At 36.8% G+C, this 26867-nt stretch overlaps 1 protein-coding gene across 1 annotated transcript in view; it reads right to left on the bottom strand.

Moving 5' to 3' along the window:
• Positions 1-5604: 5604 nt before the first annotated feature.
• mbd2 (methyl-CpG binding domain protein 2) overlaps positions 5605-26867 on the bottom strand; it is a 54329-nt gene continuing 33066 nt past the window's right edge. The window contains exons 6-7 of the mRNA XM_056457186.1: positions 20115-20221; positions 5605-6053 (exon numbers count right to left, since the gene is read on the bottom strand). Coding sequence (XP_056313161.1) covers positions 20128-20221 — 94 coding nt within the window. The 3' untranslated portion in view covers positions 5605-6053; positions 20115-20127. The remainder of the gene's footprint in view (positions 6054-20114; positions 20222-26867) is intronic.

The following is a 26867-nucleotide window of genomic DNA, read 5'->3' on the forward strand; positions in this document are numbered from 1 at the left end:
CAGCTTAACCTCATGAAAACGGAAATGCTTGAAGTTTCTGCCAACCCGACTCTTCACCATAACTTTTCAATCCAGATGGATGGAGCAACCATCACTGCATCCAAAATGGTAAAAAGCCTTGGAGTTACGATTGATGACCAACTGAACTTCTCTGACCACATTTCTAGAACTGCTCGATCTTGCAGATTCGTACTCTATAACATCAGAAAGGTCCGACCCTTCCTATCTGAACATACAGCTCAACTCATTGTTCAAGCTCTTGTTCTCTCCAAACTGGACTATTGCAACTCTCTACTAGCCGGGCTACCAGCTAGTTCTATCAAACCTCTTCAGCTGCTTCAGAACGCAGCAGCACGAGTGGTCTTTGATGAACCCAAAAGAGCACATGTCACTCCGCTACTCACCCGTTTACACTGGCTGCCAGTTGCTGCCCGCATCAAATTCAAAGCTCTGATGTTTGCTTACAAAGCGACCTCTGGCTTTGCTCCTTCGTATCTGCTCTCACTTCTGCAGATTTATGTGCCCTCCAGAAACTTGCGTTCTGTGAATGAACGTCGCCTCGTTGTTCCATCCCTAAGAGGGAAGAAATCACTTTCCCGAACTCTCGCATTCAATCTGCCCAGTTGGTGGAATGAACTCCCTAACTACATCAGAACAGCAGAGTCACTTGCTGTCTTCAAGAAACCACTAAAAACTCAACTGTTTAGTCTCCACTTTCCTTCCTAATCTGTAACTGCCTCTCTGGCTATACCACTAACTGGACTCTCTCTCTCTCAAAAAAAAAAAAATATATATATATATATTTACTAATGCTTAGCTTCTTAGACTTTTACACACCTGAAACTTGTCTATAGCGCTTGTTCACTGCTGCTCTTATAGTTGTGTAAACTGCTTCCTTGTCCTCATTTGTAAGTCGCCTTGGATAAAAGCGTCTGCTAAATGACTAAATGTAAATGTAAATTGAAATTAATATATATTTACGTGAACATATAATCCAAATCAACTGAAAAAGTCCATCAAATGACTAAATCATAAACATAAGCTACACTTACATGAACAATAAACAGTTATTAATAGTATATACGACAAACACAAACACACAAATCAAAATAAAACACTTGATACAAACATTAAATATTGGTTTGTTTACCTAACCCAGGCTCATTCTGAAAACGTATTTCTATATACATTCTATATACATTCTGTGCGTGTGTGTGTGTGTGTGTGTGTGTGTGTGTGTGTGTGTGTGTGTGTGTGTGTGTGTGTGTGTGCGTGAGTGTGTGTGTAAGAGTGAGTCCTTCAGTGATTGTTGAGAAAACAGGCAATTTGCTTCCATTTGAGTCACTCAGATGCTCAAGCTTATGTTTAATATTTCAACAACACTGACAATATGTCAATATCACCTGAGGATGGTAAACAAACACAGCGTGAATCCTGACAGACTTGAACAACTGAGCTCCAGTGAAGAACACAGCTCTGAAAGATCAGCATTAGCACAAACATACAGACCTACCTGAAAAAAACTGATCCAGAACATGATCCAGATCACAATCCAGATCCACACTCAAACCCTGATCCAGATTCCAATACAGACTCTATGTCTAATCCATACCCAGAACATGATCCAGATACTGATCCACATTCCACACTCAAACCCTGATTCAGATTTAGATACAGACTTAAGGACTCAGAACATGATCTAGAACACAACCTAGATCCACATTCAAACCCCCAGATTCCAATACAGATTCTATTTCAAATCCAGATCCAGAGCATGATCCTGATTTTAATCCAGTTAATCCATTTAAACCCTAACCAAGATTCCAATACAGACTTTATTTTAAATCCAAATCAGAACATGATATAGATCACAATCCAGATCCCAACTCAAACCCTGAACCAAATTCCAATACAAACTATTTCAGATCCAGATCCAGAACATGATCCAGATCCATACTCTTACTCTGATCCAGATTCTAAAATTGTCTATTTCAAACCAGATCCAAAACATGATCTAGATACACACTCAAACCCTAATCCAGATTCCAATACAGACTCAATTTCAAATCCAGATCCAGAACATGATCCAGATACACACTCAAACTCTGATCCAGATTTTAAAATAATTTATTTCAAATCCAGATACAGAACAAGGTCCTGATCCCGATCCACAGTCAAACTCTGATCCAGATTCCAATAAAGAGTATATTTCAAATCCATATCCAGATATACACTCAAACCCTGATCCATATTCCAATACAGACTCTATTTAAAACCCAGAACACGATCCAGATCCACACTCTAACTCTGATCCAGATTCTAAAATAGCTTAATTCAAATCCAGATCCAGAACATGATCTAGATCCTAATCCACACTTAAACACTGATCCAGATTGCAAAGCAGACTTTAAGATCCAGAACATGATGCAGATCACAACCCAGATCCACACTCAAACTGCTCCAGATTCGAAAACAGACTCTATTTCAGATCCAGATTCAGAGCATGATCTAGATTTTAATCCAGTTTCACACTCAAACCCATAATATAAATTCCATCACAGACTTTAAATGCAAATCAAAACATGATCCAGATCACAATCCAGATCCATACTCAATCCATAATCCAGATTCCAATACAGGCTCTATTTTAAATATAGATCACGATCCAGATCCACACTCAAACCCTGATCCAGATTCCAATACAGACTCTATTTCACATCCAGAACATAATCCAGATCCTGATCCACACTCCAAACAAACTCTGATCCAGATTCCAAAACACACTTTATTTCAGATCCAGAACACAATCCAAATCACAACACAGATCCACACTCAAACCCTGTTCCAGATTCCAATATAGACTCTATTTTAAATCCAGATCCATGAGCATGATTTAGATTTTAATATTTTATTCCTGTTCCACACCCAAACCCATGTTCTAGATTCCATCACAGACTTTATTTAAAAATCTTAATCTGAATATGATCCAGATCACAATTCAGATCCACACTCTACCCTAAACCAGATTCCAATACAGGCTCTATTTCAAATAATAATCATGATCTAGATCCACACTCTAATTCTGATCCAGATTCTAAAACAGTCTATTTCAAATCCAGATTCAGAACATGATCCAGATCCTGATCCACACTTACACCCTGATCCAGATAGCAAAACAGGCTTCATTTAAGATCCAAGACATGATCCAGATCACAACCCAGATCCACACATAAACCCACAATCTAGATTCCATCACAGACTTTATTTCAAATCCAAATTAAAACATGATTCAGATCACAATCCAGATTCACACTCAATCCCTAATCCAGGTTCCAATACAAGCTCTATTTCAAATCCAAATCCAGAAAATGGTCCTATGGTCCAACTGTGTGTGAGCATGTGTGTGAGCATGTGTGTGTGTGTGTGTGTGTGTGTGTGCGTGTGTGTGTGTGTGTGTGTGTGTGTGTGTGTGTGTGTGTGTGTGTTTAAATAAATATAAAATATATTTGAAAACATCATTCTGACTATAGGGGAATACCTCAGTGATTAAGGCAATCTCTTTCTTAACTCTCAAATGTTTCTGAAATGTTTTCTTTTTAGCCATTTGAGGATAGTTTGTGCTCTCCATGATTTAGTAGCGTCTTCATTACTGCTAATGTTCCATTAGTTTAGCAGCTAGCTGTGATGCTAACACATGATGAACTACTCTTAAAGCAAATATTTAGGAGTGCTGCATTTAACACTGACACCATCATTATTTCAGGAGCTGTTTTAGCCTTCAGATGTTTTTAAGATCAACAATTAGACGACAGCTAATGCAGTGTGATTAAAGTATGTCCACTGATAATCCATCTCCCAACACATTAATGCAAATAAATGAGCACAAAAACATCGAGCGGAAATGACAGATAAACCCACAGAGCATCTCTGATCATGCAGTTATTAATCAGCTCACAGCAAACCAGATAAAGAGTGGCCAAAGATCGATCAGAAGCGGCAGACGGACATTTTTCACTCATATGAGGTGAGAAACGTCTGACATTCACATCAATAATGCAGATCCTCAGTTAGAAACAGTTGATTCATTACCGCGCCTCATCATTCAGGCTTCAGGAGTCTCCATCAAACACTCCTTTCTGTTTAATCCTGTTTTTGTTGTTTGAGTTCCTCACAGGATTTGTGCTTAAATGTGCCATGAAATTTAAATCTGGACATAGCTAGGCACTGCTGAATAATAATAATAAGACTCCAGTACAGAAAAATGTCATACCATGAGCCCCAAACAACACAGGATCATTAATATGCACGCCCCAGGCTGCGTTTGATTGGCCACAATGTTTCCTAGTGAGATTACAACAATTTTTTTTACATTATTTTCAAGGTTATCTAAGCCTGCATTAATTTTACAGCGTATATGTGGCATTTAAAAAAGAAAACATTAAAGAGTAAAAGGCATTTATGACCCACTCAATCAATGATCAACACTCTACACTCAAATCCAGATCCAAAACATGATCCAGATCCCGATCCTCATTCCACACTCAAACCCTCATCCAGATTCAGATACAGACTCTGTTTTAAATCCAGATCCAAAACATGATGCCGATTAAACATTCCACACTCAAACCCCAATCAAGATTCAGACTTTATCTCAAATCCAGACCCAGAACATAATCCAGATTCTAATCCAGTTAATCCATTTAAATTTTAATTGACATTCCAATACAGACTTCATTTCAAATCCAAATCAGAACATCACATAGATCACAATCCAGATCCAAACTCAAACCCTGATCCAGATTCCAATAAAGAGTATATTTCAAATCTAGATCCAGTTCCACAATCAATCCCGGAACCAGATTCCGATACAGACTATTTTAAATCCACATTCAGAACATCATCTTGATCCACACTCAAACCTTGATACAGATTCCGATACAGACTTTATTTCAAATACAGAACATGATCCATATCCACACTCTAAGTCTGATCCCGATTCAAATCCAGATCCAGAACATGATCTAGATCCTGATTCACACTCAAACCCTCATCCAGACTCTAATACAGGACATGATCCAGATCCACACTCTAACTCTGATCCAAATTCTTAAATAGAGTCTCTTTCAAATCCAGATCCAGAACATGATCCATATCCTAATCCACACTCAAACCCTGATCTAAATTCCAATACAGACTCTATTTCAAATCCAAAACATGATCCAGATCCACACTCTAACTCTGATCCAGACCCCAAAAAGATAGTCTATTTCAAATCCAGATCCTGATCCACACTCAAACTTAATCCAGATTCCAATACAGACTCAATTTCAAATCCAGATCCAAAACATGATCCAGATCCACACTCAAACCCTGACCCAGATTCCAATACAGACTCTATTTCAGAGTAAAAGTGCATTATTGTTAGCGTGTATGACCATGGAGTGTTTTCAGCATGTCAGAATGCAAAATGCAGGACATACAGATTATGAATATATTCAGCGCCACCCGGTGGAGGTGTCACGTCTGGTATGTTATGAATATGAAACAGATAATCCAAACATCAGCTTGTAGAAGAGTGTGAGAAATAAAACACCAGCTCATATCTGAGAATATAATCATTTATTTACTCTAGAAATGATGCAAGAAATTTACACAATTTCATCTCAAGGTATAAAATTTATTTTCTTAAATAAGCAGGTATTTCCCCATTCATACGTTTGTAAAAGCATTAATCATTCGCCACGAGCCCTGAAGAGAGAGAATCTGAGCGAGCGTCGCATCAGACCTGAAAATAAAGACATCCAGCGGCAGAACCTGATTGGAGGATTATTGCTGTGTTTGTTTCCGTCTGTCTGTCCGGCCCACACAAGAGAAGCGTCCTCAATTCTCAATCATATATATATATACATATATGGATATGTACATCAAAATAGAAGCTCTAGAAAAGGCCTTTATTGAAGCGATATCTGTGATGAGTGATGAACCTGTGCTCGATTCAGCTGCTGATGATGCAGACTGATGACATCATATCCTGGATGATCATGTGACCCCACCTGCATCAAAAACACAGCAGAAGACAACATCAGGAATGTAGATTTGTCTATATTTTAAACATTATAATGTTAAAATGGACTGAAAACATTCAATATACAGTCAATTTTATTTGATCCAGTTGACAAATAAATATCTAAAAAAATTATATATATTTATACACCAGTCCTGTCTGGTTCTCGAATCTGATTGGCTGACAGTCATGTGATATTCTGCATTAACTGCACTCATACAGCCTCTTCACCCTTCTATATTACTCCGCCCACAGAGTGACAGCAGATCAATAAACTCACTACAGTTTGACAAATATTGCAGCTGTTGGACAACATGATGTACTTTTGAGGGTTTTTTAGTAGAGAATGTAGTTGTTTAGATTGCAACTATGCTGTTTATTTTTAAGGATAATGCTATTTTAAATATTTATAATTTCAGAGATTCAGAGCCCTATCATACTCAGACTCAACTCTATTATCCTGTTTAGGGAAACAAAAATTGCAGCAAGGTGCCGTAACACAGGTGAAGTTCCATGTACACATTAATAAAATTTTACCCCACCTGGACTCCCTCCCACCTGGACTCATTTAATGACCTAATGGCCACTATTATAAAATAATTTCTGACTCTATTTGTCCTGCAAATAGGAACTCTAAAACAACGTCCTGATGACGTACACCCGACGACGTACACCCGACGCAATGTGGCGCAAGGCACGACGCAATAGTTGTTTGCTAGTTTCAGCTTGGCGCAAGAGTCGTTTTGACGTTTTGCGCCACGTTGTTTAAATAGCAAATGCATTTGCGCTCATATGTGCGCTTATAGGCGTTCTGGTCTAAAAAGGAGGTGTGTTGAAGTGCATTGCTGGCGAGTAGCTATTTTGAGGAACTTATATAGGAGAGGAGATATATAGCCTATAGGATATAAATATAAAGGATTAAAATATTACAAAACATTATTTTCTAGCCTACATAAATATAAAAACCCAACTTTCATGCCTTCTTCATCTCGGGGGGCTTTTTTAATTTATTCATAACAATTTGCTTTTGTATAATGTTATTATTATTAGCAGTATTATTGATTATCTGCATATTTATATTTGTTTTATTAAAAACAAGCTTAGATTTGTCCACCTGTCAGGTTTTAGACCACATGAGGCACAGCATGTGTATTAGGATATAACTCAGTGTTTTGACCACACTTCATTATTATTGTTCATTTATTCCTTTGCTGGAAATTAGAACTGAATTCAGAAATAGTTTTGAAACAAATCTTTGCGCTTAACAAACTAAATTAATTATTTATAGGCTAATTGATGTATGTGCGTACAAAGTTTCCCTATCCACAAGAGCGAAAGTGAAAGTTAATAATGAGGAGGCTCATCTCTCATTCTCACGCTGTAATGTAAATAATAAATCCGCCAAGTAAATAGCAAATGCGCTATGGCGCAACACAACTGGCTCTTACAGGGAATGGGAGATGAGACTCTGATTTGTTTATTCTCAAAACACACCTATAACTCATTAAGAGAATAAGCTCAACCCTGTTAGACCATGCGCCACAGTGCAAAGTGGATTTATCCGTCCTTAATTTAGCAAAAGTGGATTCCGACACGCTCTAATTGCTTTTGTGCCCTGCAGATTGCGCATGGATCGTCAGAATAGAGCCCTCAGTGTGTTGACGGCCACCAGCCTGTCATAGAGCAGAGCAAAGACGCTTGATGTTCCACCACAAGATGGCAACAGAGATCACATAATTAGCCCTTAGAAGAGAATTACTCAGCGTAATTTCAAACTCCAGCTGATCAAATCCTTATTAAACAGGTAAATGACACACTAAGTTGATCTCTCTTTTTTTATGTTGTACTGCTGTATTTACAACTATAGTAATCTGCTAGTGTTTGCTTTGCTTTGGCTTTTTCAGGGTTAATTATTGTGATCTCCTGATTACAACAGAGAAATGCTGGGAAATCTCTGTAGACTGATGATATTTCATGCTGTTCAGCCTTATAATCTTAAAATGTGAATAAAATCAGCTGTTTAGTCATAACTTTAGACATTACGCTAGAGAATCATTCAGACACTAGCTCTACAGTGATGTTGGTGAGTTTGCAGCAGTTTCTACTGTTCTGACGTCAGCTGCAGATGTGAACGAATGATGGAAGAAAGTAGTTCCTCAAGGATTTTGAGACTCTCTAAGGCCAACCCACGCCTTCCTGATATACAGCTGATATACAATATACAGTTGAAGTCAGAATTATTAGCCCCCCTGTTTATTTTTTCCCCCAATTTCTGTTTAACAGAGAGCAGATTTCTTCAACACATCTCTAATCATAATAGTGTTAATAACTCATCTCTAATAACTGATTTATTTTCTCTTTGTCATGATGACAGTAAATAATATTAGACTAGATATTCTTCAAGACACTAGTATTCAGCTTAAAGTGACATTTAAAGGCTTAACTAGGTTAATTAGGGTAAAGTTAGGGTCATTAGGCAAGTTATTGTATAAAGATGGTTTGTTCTGTAGACTATTGAAAACACATATAGCTTTAGGGGGCTAATAATATTGACCTTAAAATGGTGTTTAAACAATTAAAAACTGCTTTAATTCTAGCTGAAATAAAACAAATAAGACTTTCTCCAGAAGAACAAATATTATCAGACAGTGAAAATTTCCTTGCTCTGTTCAACATCATTTGGGGAATATTTAAAGAAGAATAAAAAAAAATCAAAGGGGGCGACTAATTCTTCTACTTCAACTGTGTGTGTGTGTGTGTGTGTGTGTGTGTGTGTGTGTGTGTGTGTGTGTGTGTGTGTGTGTGTGTGTGTATATATATATATTTTTTTTTTTTACTCATTTTTTAATCATTTTAACATGCACAAAAATAAAACTCTAATCAATCAAAATTACACTGACACTTATGACAACACCCCATCCATGCATCCATTTCATTATGATTTTCATTCATACAAAATATTGATTAAAAACTAGATAATTATCATTTTTATTTAGTTTAACTTGATGCATAAACACAACACACAGACACAATAAACACACATCGAACAAACACACACACACACACACACACACACACACACACACGCGCACACACTTATTCAGCTCTTATAATCTGCTAAATGAAGCACTATAAATAAATAAATCTGACGGTGAATTTACAGAACTGTGTTTACAGTAATAAGTGAGCGTGTGTATGTGTGTGTGTGTGAGTGTGTGTTGTAAGAGTGTTCTTCTGCTGGTGTGTAATTGAGATAATTTAAGCAACAGCTTTAGTTGAGCTCAATCACTCATTAACAACATCACAACACTTTCAGCACTAATGAAGGCTTTCTGCTAATACACACACACACACACACACATCTTCACAAGCACAATTACACCTTATCAGTACACAAGTGTTTTTAATTACGCACACACACACATAAACCAGTGCTTTTAGCCACTAATGTGTCCATCATAGAGAGACGCTCATTTACATCTTCATTAACAGCTTTACACTCACACTGAGATGGAGGATAACCAGGGTAATTAACACACACACAGAAAACATTATTGGTGCTTCTGCTGATGAAGCTTCAGTCAGTCAGTTGTATTAATTGAAAAATAAATTACATATATATATATATATATATATATATATATATATATATATATATATATATATATATATACACACATATAAATACATATATATACACTGCCCGGCCACTTTATTAGATACACCTCACTAGTACAGCGTTGGACCCCCTTTCGCCTTCAGAACTGCCTTAAAAAAAATCCTTACCTGATTTTATTGCTAGACTGATCCATGATTGGGGGAGGGGGACACATTTGAAAACATCACCATAGAAAATATGATAGAAACTATGTTACATATTATTTATAGAAACTTCTAGTTATTTATTGGGGGCCCCTGATATCCTGAGGCCCTAAGCAGCTGCTTACCTTGCCTATTGGTTAAATCCTCCCCTGACTATAGAAAGAGCTTTTCAGAATCAGAAAGAGCTTTATTGCCTGGTATAATCCTTCATGTCAGAGATTCAACAAGCTACTGGAAATATTGCTCAGAGATTTGGCTCCATATTGACATGATAGCATCACACAGTTGCTGCAGATTTGTCGGCTGCACATCCATGATGCCAATCTCCCGTTCCACCACATCCCAAAGGTGCTCTATTGGATTGAGCTCTGGTGACTGTGGAGGCCATTTGAGTACAGTGAACTCATTGTCATGTTCAAGAAACCAGTCTGAGATGATTCACGCTTTATGACATGGTGTGTTATCCTGCTGGAAGTAGCCATCAGAAGATGGAGACACTGCGCTCATAAAGGGATGGACATGGTCAGCAACAATACTCAGGTAGGCTGTGGTGTTGACACCATGCTCAATTGGTACTAATGGACCCAAAGAAAATCTCCCCCACACCATTACACCACCACCACCAGCCTGAACCGCTGATACAAGGCAGGATGGATCCATGCTTTCATGTTGTTGAGGCCAAATTGTGAGCCGAGCATCCGAATGTGTCAGCAGAAATGGAGACTCATCAGACCAGGCAACGTTTCTCCAATCTTCTATTGTCCAGTTTTGGTGAGCCTGTGTGAATTGTAGCCTCAGTTTCCTGTTCTTAGCTGACAGGAGCGGCACCCGGTGTGGTCTTCTGCTGCTGTAGCCCATCTGCCTCAAGGTTGGACGTGTTGTGTGTTCAGAGATGCTCTTCTGCAGACCTCGGTTGTAACGAGTGCTTATTTGAGTTACTGTTGCCTTTCTATCAGCTGGAACCAGTCTGGCCATTCTCCTCTGACCTCTGGCATCAACAAGGCATTTGCGCCCACAGAACTGCCGCTCACTGGATATTTCCTCTTTGTCGGACCATTCTCTGTAAACCCTAGAGATGGTTGTGCGTGAAAATCCCAGTAGATCAGCAGTTTCTGAAATACTCAGAGCAGCCCGTCTGGTATCAACAACCATGCCACGTACAAAGTCTCTTAAATCCCCTTTCTTCCCCATTCTGATGCTCGCTTTGACCTGCAGCAGATCGTCTTGACCATGTCTACATGCCTAAATGCAGTGAGCTGCTGCCATGTGATTGGCTGATTAGAAATCTGCATTAATGGGCAGTTGGACAGGTGTACCTAATAAAGTGGCCGCTGAGCGTATATGAGTTCTCTTTTAACTCAAGTTAAAACTTTAAGGTTTATTGGTCAACAATAACTCTGCAACACACAACCTAATTTTAAGCTGAAATAGAAAGACACTGTAGACACTGACCTCATGAACACAAACACACACACACACTCACAGCGGAAGAGGAAATGAAGAGAAGAAATCACTTCTGACTATTACCCCTTCTACAATATTAGAAAGCTGCGCTGCAGATGGATAAGACTGATGTGTGTGCATGTGTAGGTGTTTGTCTGGCTGTGTGTATGCATTTGTGTGTGTGTGCATGTGTGTGTCTGTGCATGCATGTGCATATTTGTGTGTGTGTGTGTGTATGCATGCATGTGCTTGTATGTGATTTTGTGTGTGTGCATGTGTGTATTTGTTTGCGTGTGTCTGCCTGTGTATGCGCGTGTGTGTGTGTGTGTGTGCGTGTGTGTGTGTCTCCTTGTGCGTTTTTGTGTGTGTTTGAACGTGTATGTGTGTGTGCATTGTTGTGTGTGTGCGTGTATGTGTTTCTCTGTCTATGTGTGTGTATGTGCTTGATTGTGAGTGTGTGTTTTTGTGCATGTGTGTGTGTGTATGTGTGTGTCTGTCTCTGTGCGTTTGTATGTGTGTGCATGCATGGGCTTGTGTGTGTGCATTTGTGTGTTTATGTGTGTGACATTGCTTTTTTGTGTGCATTTGTGTGTGTGTGTGTGCGCACGTGTGTGTGTGTGTGTGTGTGTGTGAATATTTACATGTGCGTTTGTGCATGTGTGTCGGTCTGGGTGTGTGTGTGTGTGTGTGTGTGTGTGTGTGTGTGTTTGTATGTGCGTGCATGCATATGCGTGTGTGTGTGTGCGTGTGTGTGTGTGTGTGTGTGTGTGTGTGTGTGTTTTTGTGTGTGTGCATTGTTGCCTGAGCTTGAGAGTGTGTTTGCGCGCATGTGTATGTGTGTGTGTGTCTGTCTGTCTGTCTGTCTGTGTGTCCATCCACGCGTGTGCTTTTTGCGGGTGCGCGCGTGTGTGTGTGTCTGAATATAGGGAAGTGTGGTCTCCATAAAGCAGACAGCCTCATTTATCTCAGCAGTGCACCATGTGACCCTCCTCCGCCGCCGCCGCTGCTGGACTGAATGCAGATGCTGCTGGCTTGTGAAGCTCAGTCATTTGTATTTAAATTGTGTTTTGTGTCGGAGCTCCAGATCTCAGGCTTCACCTCATAAACAAATTAAACCCATGAAGAGACAAACAACATTCCAGCGTCACGACACTGATGGAGGACACACACACACACTTGTTTACATGGTTTACAGGGACTCTCCATAGACACGATGTATTTTACACAGTAAAATCTGCTTATTAAAAGGCCCTCGCCAACCCAACCCTAATTAACCCTTGATCCCCCTGAAGGACGTCAGAACAGTGTGTGGCGCTCAGCTCTTTACATAGAGAAAAAGACCTGCACTGAAATAATAATATTAACAATAAAAATAAAGATCATATAAATACATGACGACGCAGTGGCGCAGTAGGTAGTGCGGTCGCCTCACAGCAAGAAGGTCACTGGTTCGAGCGACCAGTTGGCGTTTCTGTGTGGAGTTTGTATGTTCTCCCCGCGTTCACGCTGACGCGATCAACAATGTCGACTGGTATATTTACTTCACGTCAGCCGGTCTTTACGTCATTTTGTATATGTTACTAAGCAACGCAAGACACCGAATGGCGGCGGAGCTGCACAGTGTGTGAGGCTTAAAGAAAATGCATCAAGTGTGAGCGCTTTCCACACATAGACATTACCTGAGCAGCCCGGTTCTGTGTTCGCGAGAAACTGAGAACGCTTCCGCAACGGACTCATGTGTTACGCAGACCCACAAAGACACGCTGGACAAAACTGTAACTGCTCTGACTTTGGTAGTAGCTTTGAGAAGCTGTGAAGAAAAGAAAAGCCTTTACTAAATAAACTGATCCAGCTCATTATTTAAGGTGACAATACATCCTCTTTATACACAGACGTGTCCTCTATTTGGGATTTTAAAATGCATTGGGTCAGGATTTCTAAATCTCCTCAAATATCCAGAATTCTGCTTTCGATATCTGCCATTAACTGCAAGCGTTTCGCATTACTGTATTTTATTTAAGGAGTTGGCTGTCTGGTGCAGTCACAACAACCTGGAGCTCAACACGCTCAAAACAGTGGAGATGATAGTGGACTTCAGGAGAAACCCCCCTGCTCTCCCCCCACTGAGCATCATGGACAGCATTGTGGCAGCAGTGGAGTCATTCAGGTTCCTGGGCACCACCATCTCTCAGGACCTGAAGTGGGACACTCACATTGACTCCATTGTAAAAAAAGCTCAAGAGGCTGTACTTTCTTCATCAGCTGAGGAAGTTTAACCTCCCAAAGGAGCTGCTGAAACAGTTCTACACCTCCATCATTGAATCAGTCATCTGCACATCAATAACTGTCTGGTTTAGCTCAGCTACTAAATACGACCTCCAAAGACTACGCCGAATAGTTCGGACTGCTGAGCGAATCACTGGTACAACCCTTCCTACTCCCCAAGAACTGTACTTATCCAGAGCGAGCAGAAGGGCTGCCAAAATCACTCTGGACCCCTCACACCCAGCACACTGCCTCTTTGAACTGTTACCTTCTGGTCGACGCTACAGAGCACTGCGCACCAGAACAGCCCGACACAGAAACAGTTTTTTCCCTCAGGCAATCCATCTCATGAACACTTGATGATAATAATTGTGGAACCAACATCACTACTGCTATACACTTTTATACACATATACACTTATTTAACAACACACTTTACATGCCAATTTGCACATAACAGCTGCACATATAACGTTGTATATAGTAATAAACATGTACATACACTTGTCAATCTGTATCTTTGCACTCACTACTTACTTCTGTATTTAAAATATATTTATGATCTGTTTTTTGTCCTGTCTCTGTAATCCTGTTGCACTGTAGAAGCTCTGTCACCAAAACAAATTCCTCGTATGTGTGAACATACCTGGCAATAAAGCTCTTTCTGATTCTGATTTATGTGCCATAAGGAAACCGTGTGTGAAGGAGCCACTTTTCTTGTATTGTAGTGATATTGTGGTCCACTGGGTGTGGCTAAATGATAAGTTGAACCAAAGTCGGTTGTTGCTACATCGGATATGGTTGCGGCTGGACGTTAACAAGATTTATTTATATTATTTATTAAATTTCCCATTTATTGTATGTTATTAACGCCTACCCCCACCCGAACCTTAAACCCAACAGTCCCAGTACTGTTAAAATATTAATTATTGTTAAACAGTGTCATTAAAAGATGCTGCTATATTAATGTGCATATCGCACGTATCCCATCTAGACTTTACCACCAAAGTCCCTTTAAGGCAAGTCATTTCAGTTGGCGGCCATCTTTGAAACGCCTCTCGGGCAGTATGCCCAGGCATTCTGTTTGAATGGGGAAACATCAAATTCTCCAAAACTGCTTGCCAAGCTTACGATTACATCACATATTATAAATAACCAATAAAATTACACAACAACTGTGTCTTTAGTTTCATTTCTAAATGTTCGTATCACACAAAATCTGCAGAAACTCACGTCTGGTCGGAGCCTCTCCCCCGGAGAATTGTCATTCTATAGCTAACTATGATTGGCTACTGTACTAGAAGGTGGGCTTTATTCCCCATATAGCGATTGCTGATTGGCTCATGTACTAGAAGGCGGGGCTTCATGCACCATATTGACAGTAACACTTTTCCCCAATCAAAAGCATACATGTCTTGTGTATTCTATAGTCTTTGGTATAACTAAGGCGCCTGTGTAAGTAAGAGTAATTATTTAATGTGCACCTAATTGTTTCAACTTAGGAGCGCATGTGCTCCTCCTGAAATATGTTAGTGTCAAGCCCTGCTTTAGGACAGCTTTAGTTGGTTAATGGTGTGGTCTATTTCAACTCCTCAGAATAGCAGCGCTCCAACAATGTGCCTTCACACACCTCCTTTATAGAGCAGCACACACATGGATTTACTATTTAAACAACCTAGAGCGAAACCTGAAAATTACTGCTGCGCTGCTCTGAAAATAGCAACAAATCACGCCAAACACGTCTTGCACCTGATTGCGCCAGGTATATGATAGTGTTTAATTGTTGTTCTGTGGCCAGTAGCTGTGTAATAATCAGGATAAAGCACATCCAGACGGTTGTTTTCTCAGATTAAACCCTTCAGTGCTGCCCATCACATCAGGCTGCTGATAAACCTGTCCGGCTTTATTCTGAGAGAACAACCTCCTGATGAACGGAACCGTGACTTCACTTACAAAACCAGCAATCATTTATTTCCTGAATATTCAGTTAGTTACAGAGCTACAGAAACAGACATGACTTGACCATCACCTCTGTTAATAAATGAGCTCATTAACATAAGACCGCCCACATTCTGCAGCACTTATCCAATCACAGAAGAGCTTCATCACAGAGAACAGAATGAACAACAGCTTTAGAGATCGAGACAGAACAAATAAAGACATTTCAGTGTGTGTGTGTGTGTGTGTGTGTGTGTGTGTGTGTGTGTGTGTGTGTGTGTGTGTGTGTGTGTGTGTGTGTGTGTGTGTGTGTGTGTGTGTGTGTGTGTGTGTATGTGTGTATGTGTGTGTGCGTGTGTGTGTGTGTGTGTGTGTGTGTGTGAGAGAGAGAGAGAGAGGCCTCAGCGAATGTAAATCAGTCTGATTATTCAGGAAAGTGTTTTCAGTGGCTGTTCATCCATCTGTGAACGCATCAGCATTCAGGAGCTGATCTTCTACAGCGCACACACACACACACACACACACACACACACACACACACACACACAGAGGGCAATGAAGGAATATGAACTCTTAATTCCCTTAAACAGTGTCAGATGATGATGATGATGATGATGATGAAGAGGCTGCTGAACGTCAGACTTAATGAAGCTCTGAATATTTTATGACACGCGACCTCTGAGCCTTCACAGCACATCTCCATCACACACACACACAATTATTCACACACACACACACACACATGCTCATCCACACATACACAAACGGACACACTTACCCACATGTATGTACACACACATGCTCATTCTCACACACACACACTGCACTGGTAAATGAGTCATGGTGTGTCATCATTAACACACACAGCTGTGATACATGTGAACAGCTAACATGCTCCCTATGTAGTGTTCACTGCTCCCTACACCCTGAGCACAGAAGTCCTCTGAATTAAAGAAACATCTCCATTCAGCACCAACCCACTGATGACTCTGAGATATGAACACAGAACCACATGCTAATGACAAATATTCATCATTGTGCACGCTTAATATTCATTTAGTTGTTGTGTGTGTTGTCTGTCGTGTTTTTATTGTGTGTTGTCTGTCGTGTGCAAAATGGTCCAGTATATAAATCCCATAACCAATGACAAACAGTCAATATAAAGCATTGTCAATGTTTATTTATATATTTATTTAAAACTTATTTTAAAACTTATATTATGTTATGTTGTTATATTGTGTCATGTTTTATGGTATGTTGTTTGTTATCTTATATGTTAAATACAATATAATAATAATATATGGCCATTTTATTAGGTACACCTTACTAGTACCGGGTTGGACCCCCTTTCTGAGCCGAGCATCTGAATGTGTCAGCAGAAATGGAGACTCATCAGACCAGGCAACGTTTCTCCAATCTTCTATTGCCCAGTTTTGGTGAGCCTGTGTGAATTGTAGCCTCAGTTTCCTGTTCTTAGCTGACAGGAGTGGCACCCGGTGTGGTCTGTGATGGTTGTGTGTGAAAATCCCAGTAAGTCAGCAGTTTCTGAAATACTCAGAGCAGCCCGTCTGGCAGCAACAACCATGCCACGTTCAAAGTCTCTTAAATCCCCTTTCTTCCCCATTCTGATGCTCGCTTTGACCTGCAGCAGATCCTCTTGACCATGTCTACATGCCTAAATGCAGTGAGCTGCTGCCATGTGATTGGCTGATTAGACATTTGTGTTAACAAGCAGTTGGATATGTTGTTATGTCATGTTTTATGTTATGTTATGATGTGCTAGTTTATATGTTTTGTTTTATGTTTTTAAAAGGTATATGTTGTTTATGTTATTATATGTTATTTTATTGTTATGTTACATTTGTTATGTTTTATGTTATGTTATTATGAGTGCAAAGTGGTCCAGATTTTATTGGTCAGTATATAAATCCTATAACCAATGACAAATACTTAAATTATATTAAATTATGTTATGTTATGTTATGTTAATTATATTATATTATATTATATTATATTATATTATATTATATTATATTATATTATATTATATTATATTATATTATATTATATTTGCATTGCATTGCACTGCTTTGTTTTGTTTTGTTTTCTATTGTTTTCTTTTGTTTTCTTTTGTTCTGTTCTGTTATAATATATTATGTTATGTTATAATATGTTATGTTATGTTATAATATGTTATGTTATGTTATGTTATAATATGTTATGTTATGTTATGTTATGTTATAATGTTATGTTATGTTATAATATATTATGTTATGTTATAATATGTTATGTTATGTTATGTTATAATATGTTATGTTATGTTATGTTATAATATGTTATGTTATGTTATAATATGTTATGTTATAATATATTATGTTATGTTATGTTATAATATGTTATGTTATGTTATGTTATAATATGTTATGTTATGTTATGTTATAATATATTATGTTATGTTATGTTATGTTATGTTATGTTATGTTATGTTATGTTATAATATGTTATATTATGTTATGTTATGTTATGTTATGTTATGTTATGTTATAATATATTATGTTATGTTATGTTATAATATATTATGTTATGTTATGTTATGTTATGTTATGTTATGTTATAATATATTATGTTATGTTATGTTATGTTATGTTATGTTATGTTATGTTATAATATATTATGTTATGTTATGTTATAATATATTATGTTATGTTATGTTATGTTATGTTATGTTATGTTATGTTATAATATATTATGTTATGTTATAATATGTTATGTTATGTTATGTTATAATATATTATGTTATGTTATGTTATGTTATATTATGTTATGTTATGTTATAATATATTATGTTATGTTATGTTATAATATATTATGTTATGTTATGTTATGTTATGTTATGTTATGTTATAATATATTATGTTATGTTATGTTATGTTATGTTATGATATGTTATGTTATGTTATAATATGTTATGTTATGTTATGTTATAATATATTATGTTATGTTATGTTATAATATATTATGTTATGTTATGTTATGTTATGTTATGTTATGTTATGATATGTTATGTTATAATATATTATGTTATGTTATGTTATAATATATTATGTTATGTTATGTTATATTATGTTATGTTATAATATATTATGTTATGTTATGTTATGTTATAATATATTATGTTATGTTATGTTATGTTATAATATATTATGTTATGTTGTTATGTTATGTTATGTTATGTTATAATATATTATGTTATGTTATGTTATATTATGTTATGTTATAATATATTATGTTATGTTATGTTATAATATATTATGTTATGTTATAATATATTATGTTATGTTATGTTATGTTATATTATGTTATGTTATAATATATTATGTTATGTTATAATATGTTATGTTATGTTATAATATGTTATGTTATGTTATAATATATTATGTTATGTTATATTATGTTATGTTATAATATGTTATGTTATGTTATAATATGTTATGTTATGTTATAATATATTATGTTATGTTATGTTATGTTATGTTATAATATATTATGTTATGTTATGTTATAATATATTATGTTATGTTATGTTATGTTATGTTATATTATGTTATGTTATAATATATTATGTTATGTTATGTTATAATATATTATGTTATGTTATAATATATTATGTTATGTTATGTTAAATTATGTTATGTTATAATATATTATGTTATGTTATGTTATAATATATTATGTTATGTTATGTTATAATATATTATGTTGTGTTATGTTATGTTATGTTATGTTATATTATGTTATGTTATAATATATTATGTTATGTTATAATATGTTATGTTATGTTATAATATGTTATGTTATGTTATAATATATTATATCATGTTATATTATGTTATGTTATGTTATAATATATTATGTTATGTTATAATATGTTATGTTATGTTATGTTATGTTATGTTATGTTATAATATATTATGTTATGTTATGTTATGTTATGTTATAATATATTATGTTATGTTATGTTATGTTATGTTATGTTATAATATATTATGTTATGTTATGTTATAATATATTATGTTATGTTATGTTATGTTATGTTATGTTATGTTATGTTATGTTATGTTATGTTATGTTAGAGAGAAGATTTCTTTTCAACACATTTCTAAACATTCATTCATTTTCCTTCGGCTTAGTTTCTTTATTAATCAGGGCTCGCCACAGTGGAATGAACCGACAACTTTATCCAGCATATGTTTTATGCAGTGGATGACAGTCCAGCCTCAGCCCAACACTGGGAAACACCCATACACACTCATTCACGCACACACACACACTCGTATACTACGGCCAATTGAGTTGATCAATTCCCCTATAGTGCATGTGTTTGGACTGTGGGGGAAACCGGAGCACCCGGAGGAAACCCACGCCAGACTAGACTACATATTCTTCAAGACACTAGTATTCAGCTTAAAGTGACATTTAAAGGCTTAACTAGGGTAATTAGAGTAAAGTTAGGGTAATTAGGCAAGTCATTTTAAAACAGTGGTTTATTCTGTAGTGTTCTGTTTGTGTGTGTGTTTCTGACCTGTCGGATCTCTCTACACTGTGGATTCTGCAACGCGGGCCAGACCATCCACCATCAGAGCCTCCTCCAGACTGCGGCGTGCCTGTTGGACCTTCAACTCCTGCTCCCTGAGGAGGAAGAGGAGAAAAGATGAAGAGTCTGAGCTGTCAATCACTGCTCAGCCCCACCCAGTCCCACAACATCCCACCATTGAGACCGTCTTACATACTGTCTAGACAGGATACAGCGCTACATGGGTCCATCACAGAGAACGCAGTCCCAGATGCAATCTAGAAGTCTTTTAAAAGTGCATGCTAAAAAAATAGGTGTAATTTCAGCATGCCTTTGACAGCTGTTTTTAGAAAGTTTAATTAACATTTAATTATGCATTTAATTGTTTTTTACAACAACATAATATTAATATTATTATTATTTTGACATATTTTAACATGCATTTGATAGCATTATTTTAAATGTACTTTGTATTTATTTTTGGAACATTTTTCCATGCATATGATGTTTTTTTAGAACATTTATTTATTACTTTTAATGAAAGCATTTAATAGCTTTTTTTTTTTTTAGATATTATTTAGATATTTGTTATATTTCATCATGCATTCATTATTTTTTAAAATGTATTTTTTTTTTATATTTTTGCATCCAATTAATAGCTTTTTTAGAACATAATATTGATTTATTTATACATTTTTTACATATTTTAGCATGCATTTCATATATTTTATAGCATATTTTATATTTTTGACATTTTAGCATGCATTTCATATATTTTTATAGCATATTTTATATTTATGACATATTTTAGCATGCATTTCATATATTTTTATAACATATTTTATATTTATGACATATTTTAGCATGCATTTCATATATTTTATAGCATATTTTATATTTTTGACATATTTTAGCATGCATTTCATATATTCTTATAGCATATTTCATATTTTTGACATATTTTAGCATGCATTTCATATATTTTTATAGCATATTTTATATTTTTGACATTTTAGCATGCATTTCATATATTTTTATAGCATATTTTATATTTTTGACATATTTTATCATGCATTTCATATATTTTTATAACATATTTTATATTTTTGACATATTTTAGCATGCATTTCATATATTTTTATAGCATATTTTATATTTTTGACATATTTTATCATGCATTTCATATATTTTTGTAGCATATTTTATATTTTTGACATATTTTATCATGCATTTAATATACTTTTATAACATATTTTATATTTTTATAACATATTTCTCGTTTATTTTTTAACATATTTTTGCATGCATCTAATATTTTTTTAAATGTTAAAACTTATTTGATCATGCATTTAATTATTTTTTAGAACACATTTCTTATTTATTTATTTAGACATATTTTAGCATGCATATTAGAGCTTGTATAATTAGCACTTGGGTGTGCTGCCTCTTCGTGTTGAATTGCTGAATGTCTCCTCAATTGTAGGTCACTTTGGACAAAAGCGTCTGCTAAACGACTAAATTTAACTGAAGTATATTTACGCTTATTGAAACATTTTAAATGTATTTTCACACACACTGGGAAATTATTCTGAATATATTATGCATAGATTTTCAGCTCATTTTGGACATGCTTGATGCTGATATGCACTTTGGGCTGTATTCAGAATGCATTTAATCTCCACATGTAAAAAACTTCTGAATGCATCTGGACGCATTTTAAATGTATTTTGATTTTGCAAGCATTTTGAGTACATGTTATCACCTTTTTGACATGCATTTTGAATATATTCAGAATAAATGTTGCATGCAGTTTGACATGATTTCTAAACACATTTTCACTGCAATTCGAAATGTTAAACCTGCATTTTTATGTAAATGTAAAAAACACACTTCTGGATGCGTTTTAAATGTATTTGATTTGTTTTTGAACATATTCTAACATGCACTTTTAAAATATTTCATTTCAATGCACTCTAAATGTATATTTCATTCATTTTAACCCCATTCTGTGCTTAATTTGACCTGCCGTCTGAATGAGTTAATAACTTCTGAATATTGCTAATCTAACCAAAAAAGCACAAACATGAATTAATTAAAACAGAAATGTTGATCCTGTTGATCTGCGAGTGTGTAAAGTGTTAATGTGTGATGAAACACACACTCCTGTTACTCAGAGCTGTTCACAGATCAGTGGCTCGTTTCAGGAGAGTGGAGAGCAGCAAGCATGAGAAATAATGATAGTAACATTAGCATATTCACACATTAACACCTGCTCTGCATTCAGCGTCTGATGAAGGACAGTGTGAACTAAACTGACACACACACACACACCACACGCTCTCAGCCAATCACAGCTCATTTACAGCAACAGCTCTTAAAGCTACAGTGACCCAGGAATGATCATCAGACTTGAGAAATGGGTTCAAAATGGGTTCCAAATCTATTCTAGCCTTCATTTCAAATCTGTCTGACATTGTAGAAGCTGTGTGCATGCGTCTGGCATTTATCATATATGCCTTTAATTTAATTTGTCTTTCATTCATTCATTTTCCTTCGACTCAGTCCCTTTATTCATCAGGAGTCACCTCTGCAGAATGAACCGCCAACTATTCCAGCATATGCTTTACACAGCGGATGCCCTTTCAGCCACAACCCAGTACTGGGAAACACCCCACACACTCATTCACACACACACACTCATACACTACAGTAAATTTAGTTGATCTATTCCCCTATAGCACATGTGTTTGGACTGTGGGGGAAACCGGAGCACCCGGAGGAAACCCACACCAACACGGGGAGAACATGCAAACTCCACACAGAAACACCAACTGACCCAGCCGGGAGTCGAACCAGAGACCTTCTTGCTGTGAGGCCACAGTGCTGACCATTGAGCCACCGTGGCAGCCCATTTTTTATTTATTTCAGTAATTAATTAGAGTTATTTCCTCGCCATTTGCAAGTTGATTTAAGTTTTGCTTTTTATTTGAAGTGGACTTGTCATATCCGACTAGTAGTTTTAGAGCTTTAAATATTACTTTAGCTAGTTCCTTTTTAAAAGAGAGTTTTTGTTATTGATTGATTGACTTTTCAAGTTTATCCAGCAGCTCGCTCTCTGTGACTCTCACATGGCCGCCCACTGAAGCTGAGCCCGGTCAGTAGCTGGATGGGAGACCACATGGGAACACTAGGCTGCTGCTGTGTTAGTGTGGCCAGCAGGGGGCGCTCAACCTGTGGTCTGTGTGAGACCTAATGCCCCATTATAGTGAAGGGGACTCTATACTGCTCAGTGAGGGGTTTAACCGCGGCATCCTGGCCAAATCTGCCCACTGGCCTCCTAACTAGGGATGGGTACCGAAACTCTGTGCTTTATTAGTATCGGAGAATTATTGCTGAGTAAACATTACTTACAGTTGCGTAATTTAACTGATCAACTTCGTCTGCACAGTTGACAATCTCACATGAGGAATGCTCGAGTTTCCACCCAATAGTACAACAGCGAGAGCGTCAATATAAAAGCCTTCACAGTTCTCTGCTAACTGCACACACATAGCTCGCGACACAGACGCGCACACACAGCTCGCAAGCTTTCAGAGCGGCGGAGTGAACCAAACAGGTTGTATTTCTTGAGTGGACACCGACAATGCCCACTGCAACAAACGCAACAAGCTGTTTTCTACGCAAGCAAGCAATCTGGCTAAGCATCTTTCAATAGTGCATTAACAGCAGAAAGACAAATGAAACGTTTTCGACTGCCTAGCTAAACATAATCCACATCGTTATGCTAGCAGTCAACCACCTAAGGTCTCTCTAAATTAGTATAACATTAATAGTTTAACAAACACGCATTCGGTTACAAAGAAAACTGATTTTTTTTTCTGCAGTAGCCTAAATAAATCTTCATTACAAATGATTTTACATCAGCTGTGTTTACAAATATAGCCTATGAATAGCCTAATAATAAACTAATGCTTATTAAGAGAGCTTATTTTTACAGTGCAAGATGCTCCAAAACTGTTTTAAAACACAGTTTAAGGGTCACCAAAACACATTTGTTTGAGCTGTTGACAGTCATATATGTGTCTCACGCTGCTATAAACACTATTAGGACACACATATTTCACTAAAAAAGCCAAAATTGGTTGTTTTTGCGTTATTTCGAGCAAATGTGTTCTTGCGGTTTGAAGCTGGCTCACGGCGATGAGACCCTTATGTGTAATCCAGCATGAAGAGTGGATGTCTGTACCTGCGAGTGCATCATGACGTCTCTGAGTGTGCAGCATTAATTCATGAGGAAGACTTGGTTTGAACCAATCAGCGCGCTCTATTGTGCAACTTCATTAATATGCATGATAGAGCTGTTTTTACCTGATACAGTGTTCAGATGGCAGAGAGACGCCATGTTGTGTTGCCAAAACAAGTGGAAGAAGAAGAAGAACTGTTCAGAGACACGAGTCGTCAGTGTTCTGTTCATAAATGTGCTGCAATGAAGGTTTCGTTTTCATTTTCCCGCTATGAGAGCGCAGCTGGACTCACGTGTGGATTACAACACGCCACAGAAATACGTTTGTACGGAACATTGTTTACCCGAGAGCTTTTCACATCTGGAAATGGTGAAATCTGGATTTGCTGCTCGTCTCCTATTAAAAATGACACGGCTCCAGTTGGTGTTGATTGTCCTGTCTCTTCAGAGGTAAGTGTGTGTGATCGGTGTTCTTTGTTTGTTTATTCAGATGGTAAAGTTAGCTCATATTGTCAGCAGTGTTCTTTCGGTGTATAAAAACAGACCTTAGTCAAATTGATTTCTAAGTTAGTAAGTTTACAGTACGTTAATATCACTACAATATTATAGACTGATAGATCCTCTGTAAATGCTGCTCTCCGAGTGTAAACATGTAAACACCGCAATCAGACTATTACCGCCGTGTTGAATTTTCGCCGCATTTTGTGATGGACAGTCTATAAACACAGCCTTTCTGACACTACCTACTGAGTGCATCTAAGTTAGAGAAACGCGAAGGTTTTTTTCTCTTATACGACGTGCGGTATCAAACATTCCACAGTCACTGACATTAAACACAGTCAGTCTTTCTCCTCTGCATCTGTGTGTTGTTTTCAGCATGAGCAAAATGAAAACTCCCATTTATATCCAAACCCCTCCCTCTTTCCCTCCCCCGACACTCCCACCTAAACAAAGATGGACACACCCACTTTTCTGACATTTTCAAACTGGAGGTGTGAACACACCCTGCTGAGACACGGGGGGTTTCATGGCCCTTTAACTGATTAATGTGAATGCGCTAATGTAAAATCTTAAACATTCTCTCATTTAACTGCATTTTGCAACTCAAAGAGGATATTTTCAGCTGCAGGGAGCAAAAATAAACCAAGAAAGATCCTGACTTCTGCCAGAAAAGGTTGATTTTTCTCCAGAAGAATGGTTAAAAACCAATTGTGCATTCTTATACAGGAGCCAAAATATCTCTGTTCCACAATTATTGCTTTAGTTTTATTTCACATTAAAAACATCCTAAATAAAACAGAGTTGTTAATTCTGTTCAATTTGTTTTGGGGTTTTTTCATCATAGAAAAAAAAAACACTACAAAAAAGTACCGATAAGAGAAGTGTTAAAGTACCGATAAGAGAAGTGTTAAAGTACCGACAAGAGAAGTGTTAAAGTACCGATAAGAGAAGCGTTAAAGTACCGATAAGAGAAGCGTTAAAGTACCGATAAGAGAAGCGTTAAAGTACCGATAAGAGAAGCGTTAAAGTACCGATAAGAGAAGCGTTAAAGTACCGATAAGAGAAGCGTTAAAGTACCGATAAGAGAAGCGTTAAAGTACCGATAAGAGAAGCGTTAAAGTACCGATAAGAGAAGCGTTAAAGTACCGATAAGAGAAGCGTTAAAGTACCGATAAGAGAAGCGTTAAAGTACCGATAAGAGAAGTGTTAAAGTACCGATAAGAGAAGCGTTAAAGTACCGATAAGAGAAGTGTTAAAGTACCGATAAGAGAAGCGTTGAAGTACCGATAAGAGAAGCGTTGAAGTACCGATAAGAGAAGCGTTAAAGTACCGATAAGAGAAGCGTTAAAGTACCGATAAGAGAAGTGTTAAAGTACCGATAAGAGAAGTGTTAAAGTACCGATAAGAGAAGTGTTAAAGTACCGATAAGAGAAGCGTTAAAGTACCGATAAGAGAAGCGTTAAAGTACCGATAAGAGAAGCGTTAAAGTACCGATAAGAGAAGCGTTAAAGTACCGATAAGAGAAGAGTTAAAGTACCGATAAGAGAAGCGTTAAAGTACCGATAAGAGAAGAGTTAAAGTACCGATAAGAGAAGTGTTAAAGTACCGATAAGAGAAGCGTTAAAGTACCGATAAGAGAAGTGTTAAAGTACCGATAAGAGAAGCGTTAAAGTACCGATAAGAGAAGCGTTAAAGTACCGATAAGAGAAGCGTTAAAGTACCGATAAGAGAAGTGTTAAAGTACCGATAAGAGAAGTGTTAAAGTACCGATAAGAGAAGTGTTAAAGTACCGATAAGAGAAGTGTTAAAGTACCGATAAGAGAAGTGTTAAAGTACCGATAAGAGAAGCGTTAAAGTACCGATAAGAGAAGTGTTAAAGTACCGATAAGAGAAGTGTTAAAGTACCGATAAGAGAAGCGTTAAAGTACGGATAAGAGAAGCGTTAAAATACCGATAAGAGAAGCGTTAAAGTACCGATAAGAGAAGTGTTAAAGTACCGATAAGAGAAGTGTTAAAGT

The sequence above is a fragment of the Danio aesculapii genome, chromosome 5 (assembly GCF_903798145.1).
Source record: "Danio aesculapii chromosome 5, fDanAes4.1, whole genome shotgun sequence".
Classification (NCBI taxonomy): Eukaryota; Metazoa; Chordata; class Actinopteri; order Cypriniformes; family Danionidae; genus Danio; species Danio aesculapii.